Source organism: Vombatus ursinus, unplaced genomic scaffold (assembly GCF_900497805.2).
Source record: "Vombatus ursinus unplaced genomic scaffold, bare-nosed wombat genome assembly UNPS02014802.1, whole genome shotgun sequence".
Lineage (NCBI taxonomy): Eukaryota > Metazoa > Chordata > Mammalia > Diprotodontia > Vombatidae > Vombatus > Vombatus ursinus.
In genome coordinates, this window is record NW_020954580.1 from 25,445,048 (window position 1) to 25,454,490 (window position 9,443).

The following is a 9,443-nucleotide window of genomic DNA, read 5'->3' on the forward strand; positions in this document are numbered from 1 at the left end:
TCTCTCTCTCTCTCTCTCTCTCTCTCTCTCTCTCTCTCTCTCTCTCTTTCTCTCTCTCTCTCTCTCTCTCTGCTTGCCTCTGTTTGGTCTGGGCAGGGGACTGGAAATCTGTGCTTTGGACACATTCACTCTGGCACTCAGTACTGCTTACTCCTTCCGTGTGGAGTTGTGCTCCTGAGTTCCGTTCCTCTCCAGTCTTTGGAACTAGCATATGGTGTATATTGTAGGCATCCCTGCTTAGCAACCTGAGGATGTACCAGTTCAGCTTTCTGCCCTAACAAAGTTAGGCACCGGCCAGCATTTCCAGTCATTTGTGGATGAGAGGCTTTCTCTGACTCCTTCTCTATCTCTCCTGGCCCCATAATAAAATTTTTCCAAACATGGAAATATATCACAGGAGATTTCAGTCCTGGGAACTTCAATCAGAGACCTCCTTGAATGACAACTGGTACCTCATGGGAAATGTAGTTGTTTCAATCAGATGGGCCTCAATTACATTATTATATCTCATTCAAAGTCCTTCCCCATTTGAAATATGACTTCAGATTTCACAGAAATGTTACAAATAAGGTGGTAGTGAGAGATATATTTGGTGATGGAAAGGGGCAGTACTCCATGATTGTGGGGTGCTGGCAAAGAGACAGAGACAGAGACAGAGAGAGAGAGAGGAGCAAGAATGTAAGAAATTACTGAATTCAAAGACCCGATGAATGTTTGGTGCAACTTTACCACTTGTTTCAAAAGATGTTTTGGCCTATAAGACTATTTTGTTAGTGCCTATTTTCAGCAGTTCTTCCCATTACCAATAACATAGTAAACCTACATTAGGTACTGTCTTCAGTGGTTTTGAACTCAGTGGTTTTGAAAAATCCCATCTATGTCTCATCTTTGCCTGCTAAGAACTTGCTCTTCCTTCTAGGTCAGGGGCCACTTTCTCCTCCCGATTTCCAATCTGCTCCCCACCCCACAACAGCTGGAACTGATCCTTCCTTTCTTAAATCCCTCATGGCACTTAATTGACCTCTCCCACTCACTTCATCATTTTCTAACCTGCACTATAGTTACATAGATGGAGGAGTGGTCAGTGGATAGAGAGCTGGCCTTGGACCTCAGAACAAGATGAGTTCAAGTCTTGTCCCAGACGGACATACGGTGACCAATGATCTTGGGACCCTGGGCAAGTCACTTAATCTTTTCCTGCCCTAGAAGAGTCACTGACCTGCTGTGGTAGAAAGAGTTTCTTCACCTGGCGTTCCCTACACAGATGAAATGAAAGATCTGGATTAAAGCAATAAAACTGGGAAGATATGTGGAGACTCCAACACTGAGAGCCTACTTCATAAGGGTCTTGTGAGGAAACCATTTTGTGAACCATAAAATGCTACAGTGCGTGTGTGTGTGTGTGTGTGTGTGTGTGTGTGTGTGTGTGTGAAGACTGATGCCATCCCTTTGTAAGTTACTTCTTGGTTACCTTTTCTGGTGGTAAACCACATTTGGCGGCCACGGCTGTGATGCAAGACTCCATTAACAATCCACCCTGTGGGAAACCAAATCCACGGAAGGCTGTATTGGAAGCCAAGTTGGTTTTACAGGCCCGGCCCAAGAATCGGAGATTATTGATTTTATAAGCATTTTCCAGTTTTAGTATGAGATATTCTATCACCTAAAGTAAAAGTGATGTTAAAGATTATTAGCCAAAACATTTTTTTCTTTAAGATTAATCACAGACTTGAATTTTGTGAAGGGAATTATGATTTTTCATATTAATTAATGTGATATGTGTAATGAATATACTAATAGATTAGATTCTCAGAATTGCCTCTTCTAGCTTGTGAGTTAGACTTCCAATGCAGCTTGAAATGATCAATCAAACCCTTGACAACACTCCCACAGTTACTTGCATTCTTGTGCCATCATTTTGGGGGACAAAAGTCATGTACCTTAAGTGAAGTGAACCAAAGATTGTAAAACCTGTTCCTGTTGCAGAACTCTGGTTCTATGTCTTGTGGGGTGGTCACAACCCCCCAAATTTGAACTAATCAGAGAATTGTTGTGTTGTGGGATTGTTGTGGGAAACCACTCAATCCCTGGGAAATGATTGTTTGTGATCTACCTTTCCCCCTTCTCCCCCACCTGTGATTTAAGTATATAACCTGTGCTTTTACTTCAGCCTAGGGAGCATTCCTCACTCTGAAACTGATGAATGAAACTACTGCTTGCTTACTGGCACTCCTATCTCTGGACCTGCTTTGTGTGGTTCTGAGCATTCTGAGGTTAGAGATTGGCTCAGTAAAAATCCTGTTAACAATTTCTTAGCCATTTGAACTAGGTATAGAACTTGTGGTTTAATTTGCTGGACGCCAAGAGTCTGCTAAAGAAGGATTAATTGCCCTAACAACAACCAATCCAGAATTTACTTTCCACTTTTTAATCAATGAAGTTGCTCTTTTTTTTTTTTTAATGTACTTACCAGTTCAGAGTCATCCAGGGTACACCCTCCATTGATATAACATTTAATATCCATGGCCTTGATCCTCCCATTGTTCATGAATCCTACCTATGATAAAATGATAGACATGTCTCTAATCCATTCTGCATTTTACATTAAGGACACAAGCTCCAACACAGCCTTACTTTGGGGTGCGTTAACCAAAGACAAAATATAGTTCTTGGCATGTGGGTATCTGCATAATAAGGAGTTATTAGCTTGTGCTAATAGCCCGTTTCTTGGTTGTTAACTGACAGGGACTCCCTGGATTCACAGAACCATATTATTATCCATGTCAGAGTTGGAGGGGATTATCTAATCCAACTCCCTCATTATGCAGATGAGGAAACAAGGGAAGGAAAGTGACCTGGCCAAGGTATTTTAACTAGTTAATGGTATAGTTAGGATTAGACTATGTGCTTTCTGACTCTCAGACTTGTATTTTTCTCCTTCTCTATGTTTACTTTGGCTGATTCTTTTTCTTTTAGTATGTCTTTCTTCTTACCTTATAGTCAATTCTACAGCTATACTCTTCCCAATATGCTGAAATCCTGACTTTTCTCCCCCAAAATGATGGCTAATCTCTTCTGCAGCTCTTCATACTTCTGTATTTGTGCCATATTTACTGAAAAGTGACAAAACTATAGTTCTTTTTTAAAATTCCAAAAATCAGACTTTATAATAATGAGTTGGGAGAATAGGGCAAATCTTCTGAATTCTTTCTGATTGGTCAAAATTAAGGAAACAACAATATAATAATAAGTATTGAAGTATTAAAAATAACAATGGCAAAGTAGCCTATTTTTACATTTATTAAGTTAATTGTAATATAATGCAAATAAGTTAGTTGTAAAGCCACCTGTCAACTTGGATTTGGGGCTTGGGAGTGGAGATGGCAGGGATAAAACAAAAAAATTTTCTAGCTGTGTTTTTGACACTGGAAAGTAAAGTTGCTGAGAATTTTTCTTCACATGTGTTTGAGGATAGAGAAGATCAATGAATGAGCATGATTCTTTGCTCTGTAATTACATGAACCATTATTGTCACAGGACAATATAATATAAACCTAAATATCCTGAGTTATTGAATATCTTGATCTTGGGGAATAATATAAAGTAGTGATTAACCACAAATATACAATCTAGGTATGGATTAGTTCAAAGATATTTTTTCCAATAAAGTATATATTTAGAGGAGTGTGGGATAGTGGAGAGAGCACTTTATTGGGACCCTGAGAAACATGGGTTTGATTCCTGGCTCTTGTCACTAATCGGCTCTGCCATTTTGGGTTTTGTTTCACCCCTGTGGGCGTCAGTTTCCTCTTCTGTAAAATGAGGGAGCTGGATTAGAAGTCCTCTAAGGTCCTTTTCAACTCTAATGGCTTATGATTCTATGTTGTTTATTTGTACGCTTCAGACATTGAGCAACATTTGACATAGCACAAGCAAGATTTCAGCAAAACATCCTCATAAGAGCATCTTCGTTTAATAGTTGAGTAAAGACAAATGCCACTAAGATGACCAAAAGGTCTTCCAATGGTCCATCCAGCTTGTGGCTTTTCATATAAATATATATACATATATATGTAAATATATATATATATATATTCTTATATATGTGTGTGTGTATTTCTGAGAGTTTTCTTAATGTGAAAATTATTTTTGTAAGGCTCTCAATGCTACGAGGTAGAAATGCTAGGGGAAGTGATTTTGCCATTAGGGTAGCCCAACTGTTTTCATGCCATTTATTCTGTCCCTCCCAAATCCTTATAGCCAAGATACTTTTATATCCAAATGTATGTGCCTCCTTTCAGTGTTTTTCACACTGATGAAGAATCACTAATATAGATGCCATTAAGCTTATTCCTTTACATAGTTTCCCTTTAATTTTTAAAAATTATTTTATTATTAAACAATATAAAATCCTTCATTTAATGGCATCAGGTTTCAAAAAGTGTCTTAATTAAACAGCATAAAATTAGAGAATCTTGGAGTTGTAAGGGCCCTTTGAGATTATCCATTCCAACCTCTCCAACCACATCCCTTCCTACAACATCCCTGGGAGATTGCGCTGAAACTTTTCTGTACCTGGAATCCATCCCACTCCCCTCCGTCAACCGTTTATCTGCCTTTTAAAATTAAGCTGAGGGGTGCTAGGTGTCAAAGTGGATAGAGCACCAGCCCTGGAGTCAGGAGGAACCCGAGTTCAAATGTGGCATCAGACACTTGACACTTACTAGCTGTGTGAGCCTGGGCAAGTCACTTCACCCCATTGCCTAGTCAAAAAACAAAGCAAAGCAAAACAAAATTTAAGCTGAAATGCTGCCTCCTTCCCTGATACTGTAGCACTTCTTTCTTTTGTCCTTATCACTTTCTGCTGCCTATTCTCTATTTTCTTCCTCATTTACACCCAAGGCTCCAGGTTGTTCATGAAGTGGAGGAGGGTAGATAGGACAAGAGAGGCACTATTACCATGTAATATGGTATATTATAGTTATCTACATTTGTGTCCCATCCCTTGGAAGGATATATGCTCTATGAGAGCAGGGACTGTGTCTTACCTAAACTTTGTCTCTCATCCAATGCCTAGTAGAGTGTTCTGGACAAAGCAGGAATTAAATAAATTTTTTTTTGAATAAAGTGCCTGTCCAGTCCTTACTTGAAGACTTTCGGTGACAGGGAACTCACTACTTCAAGAGAATTATGAGGAAATTGCTTTGTAAGCCACAAAGTGCTATAATTTGTGCTATTATTATCTTATTTTTTGTAAGCTCCAAGTATTAGAAATATTTTTTTCTTATATGAAGCTAAAATCTCCCTCTCATTAACTTCTAATTATCATAGTCCTGTCCTGTGGCCAAGCAGAAAACTCTTGAAATAGGCTATAAAGTATATTCATTATACATTTTAAAAAAGGTCCATGATTTTTTGGACTCTTTCATGGCCTAAGATTGTGATTCATGTCCGTGATGGTGAGCCTAACTGTTTGAAAACTATCTTTGGATACTGCCACGTATTCAGGCTATGGACCTAGTTATTAGCACCCATTTCTCATCAAGCAGTGATCAGTGAAAACTTGGAATGATGGATAACACAGTTCTTCTTTTCCCCTGTATCTTATTTTATAGCAATAGCTGATTTCCTCTACCTTCATATATATATCTTATTCTTCAACTAGTTTCTATATTTCATTATATCTGGCTTATATATTGATACCCTACATATAATTTCTAGCTTTTTACATATGCGTATCCTATTATTCATGCAGTATGCATATTCATACACATTCATTCATATATATAATGCATATCATACACATACATATATACATATACATATACACATATACACACACACATATATATGTAATATATATACTGTTATTCCTATTAATCTATGTATGTGCCTAGTTGGTTGACCAGAACAGAGGGGAAGATATCTACCCCTCCTACAATTCTAGGGATTATTATTACATGTTCCCGACATAGATCTAACATACTGATATATTAATTATCATGGGGCAGGTAGCTCAGGATTGGGGGGCCCTTGGAGACTGACCAATCACCACTGTAATGAGTGTTTTGGACAAGTTCATGCTGCCCTCATGAAGACTTCATCTTCTACTGAGACTATAATGGGAATGGGCAATAAAGGGAGAGTGGGCGCTCAACCCTAGCCCTTCGGCTTAATAGGCAGATTATAACCCTGATTGGATGATCTTGCTGTGTACTATAGGGTCAAGAAACCTGGAGCCCAGTGGTGGCTACGAGGTTGAAATGTCTTCAAACCCTGTGCAAACTTTCTTGCTCATTATTACTAATAACAAGACATCTGAGGCAGGTTTCTTAGAAACAGCTTTCTCCCATTCATTGAAAGAACTTTGCCAACTAAATCAATGCAATGCCAAAATAGTAGGAAGTTATAACTCTAAATGTACATAGAAAATGAAAGATGTTAACATCAGGGTCCCCAATACTTACTTTGTATTTTGCAAAAAGTGGATGCCTTCCCCCTTTGGTTAACATATCCTCTCTTCTATCTAAAACAAGCCGAATAGGACGCCCAGTTCTAAAAGAAACAAATATTTATGAATCAGATTTTTTAATGGCTAGATTATGATGGACCGTTTTTTAGCTTAATTGACTAGAGTGTTCTCCAAAGGAGGCTAAGATCATACATTATTGGGTTTGCTCTATTCAGATGGTTTCTCTCTTACCTATACCATCTCCTTTGATGCTCTTGGCCCTTTCCAAGAGTTTAATTATCACTTCTATGCAGATCACTCCCCAGTCTAGATTCCAGCCCTAAGTTCTCCTCCCAAATTTCTACCTGTCTTCTGATCATCCCTGTGGATGTCTTACGATAACCTAAAACTCAATACCTCCCTCCTAACTTAGCACCCCCAATCTGCCTCTTCTCCTAATTTCTGTTGTTGCTACCACCTACTCTCTCAAGGACTGAGGCTCGGAATTTCAGAGTCATCTTTGCTTCAAAGAATCATAGGTTTAGGGTTAGGCGGGGTCTTAGAGATTGCCTTGTCCCGTCGCCATATTTTGCAGTGGTGTAAGTTAGGCATAGGATGGGGTAGTGACCTAGAATCACAAAGTTGTACATAATTTTCTTTTGTGGTGCAGTTGTTTCCATTGTTTCTGACTCTTCATGACCCTATTTGGGGTTTTCTTGGCAAAGATACTGGAGTGGTTTGCCATTTCCTTCTCCAGCTCATTTGACAGATGAGGAAACTGAAGCAAACAGGGTTAAGTGACTTGCCTGGGGTCACAGAGCTAATAAGTGTTTGCGGTCAGATTTGAATTCAGGAAGATGAGTCTTTCTGACTCCAGGCCAGTACTCTCTCCACTGCACCACCTAGCTGCCCTTGTACATCGCAGGATCATAGATTTAGAACTTTAAGGGATCTTAGAGGTCAACTAGTCCAAGCCTCTTATTTTATAGTTTTATGAGTGTCAGCGTGTGGGTGTGTGGGCATGTGTGGGGAGGTGCAGAATCAAAAGAAACAGAAGAGATGATTCTGATTGGTGGGAAACATTCATGAAACACCTAGGGAAGAAAAGCAATTTAAACAGAATCCACTGTAAACAGTCCATAAATGTGGAAGCATTCACAGCAAGGGAGTGACCTTGGCAAATAACCTGGGAAGGATTCTTAGTCTTAAAGTGACATCTGTCTCCAGGGGAAAAAAAAAAAAGAAGGTCCTCTTTTCCTCCCTTCCCCTTTGTATAAGATGAGGAAGGAAAGAGCAGAAAAAAATAGCTTCTCTCTTTCTACTTTAAGGCTGTCTACAGCCTGGGTGTGTACCTTCCATCTCCCCTCCTCCCCCCAGTTCCATGGGGAGTTGTACTCTAGAATTGCTAGCTACTTGACATTTGTATAGTCACTTAAGCTGTTCTTGAGCCTTCTGTGATGCCTTTTTCTTTTTGGTCTGCACTACAAACTTGGGAAGTAGGTCTTATGATTGCCAGTGGAACAAAGGACAGAAAGAGAAGTAACATGACTTTCCCAAGGACATACAGTCAGTTCATTACCGTGTCCAAAAGCATTTCTCAAACACCAACTCGTTTATCCCTTGCCCCACTTACTTGTTAGCAGCCACGGCAGCAATTGCACCATACACAGCTGGTTTGGAGACCTTTCCCCCAAAGCCTCCACCCACTCGTTTTACGTGGCATGTGATCCTGTTGATGGGGATGTTTAAAGTAGAAGACACTGTTTTCTGTAAAAGGGATAGGTGATTTTGTAACCATGGAATCTTATGCTGTATTTTCTGAAACACAGCGTGGACTTAAGGAATCCACTGCCAGTGGTCAGTAAGACAGAAACAAAACTGTGCATTTACTGCATCACTCTCCTTGAGGGTACTTCTGATTGATCCGCCCAGTTGTTGATGCCTCCCCCCAAAATTATTTTGTATTTTCATTGTGTATATTCTATTTTTACTTCATTGTGAACATTAAACAATATGCCTAGCACAATATTTTTATGTGGTCACTTAAATGCATGTTAAATGGAATTGTGGGGTTCATTTGTAGACATTCCATTCATCTTCCCAGAGCAAACTTTTGGGTGGGAAACTGACATTTTTCAGGGAGAAGAAATTGACTCGGGTGTTGTTAGAGATGAGGTCTTCTACCCAGGCAGGTGCTTTCAAAGAACTTTTAAGACATAAAGAAAGGAGATAATATTGAGTCCCCAAACACAAAAGTCGCCTCTTCAGTTGAAATGAATACAATATCATACTTATGGTAGATATTTCAGCTTTAAAATAACATGAGTAATAGTATTTTAAAAGAGGAACCAGTATGATTCACAATTTAACATTACATCAGATTGAGTTCATGTAACAGTATTGCAAATGAACACATCTTTTAAAAAAACAAAGTAAACCAGTAGACTTCCCCTTTTGAAACTTGAGGTGAAGTTCTTTAATCTTTGCTACTCTGGTGATATTCAGTAGTCTGAAATGGGGTTCCTGTAGATAAAATTTACATCATTTGAAAGGCTTATAGCAACTTGGTAAAATAAGGGAAGGGTGAAGGGAGACTGGGAAGATACTGGGTCTCTCACCTGTACATGGGATGGATCCTGAGTCGACACATAAATCTCCAACTCTTTGTCCTCAGCTTTTGGTATGACAAGCACTCTTTGTGTTTCCATGTAAAAATGTTCCTGTCCTCCAACATGCATCTCACCTGTTCAATCCCCAAACAAAAGAAATCCTTGGTGGGCAGTATGAGGTATGGCCAGGCAGGGGGCTACCACTTCCTCGTAAAGGACCTGGGACATTCATTATTGACTTATTTTTATAAACTTATTATTATGATTATTATTATTCCACAGATAATTCACATCCTATGTATTTGTAGGTTCTCAGAACAGATGTAGCAGAAATCGATAATGAATGTCCCTTGTAAAGTGGATCTGGGAATGAATTGTGGGAA

The 9,443-nt window shown here is 39.2% G+C and overlaps 1 protein-coding gene across 4 annotated transcripts in view; it reads right to left on the minus strand.

The window, feature by feature from the left end:
- The window catches only part of AOX1 (aldehyde oxidase 1), a 123,908-nt gene that overhangs the window by 50,555 nt on the left and 63,910 nt on the right, over positions 1–9,443 (minus strand). For all 4 annotated transcript variants that reach the window (XM_027873820.1, XM_027873821.1, XM_027873822.1 and 1 more), the window contains 5 exons: positions 9,070–9,194; positions 8,085–8,218; positions 6,468–6,555; positions 2,471–2,557; positions 1,472–1,663 (listed from right to left, as the gene is read on the minus strand). In XM_027873820.1, the coding sequence (XP_027729621.1) occupies positions 1,472–1,663; positions 2,471–2,557; positions 6,468–6,555; positions 8,085–8,218; positions 9,070–9,194 (626 nt within the window). The remainder of the gene's footprint in view (positions 1–1,471; positions 1,664–2,470; positions 2,558–6,467; positions 6,556–8,084; positions 8,219–9,069; positions 9,195–9,443) is intronic.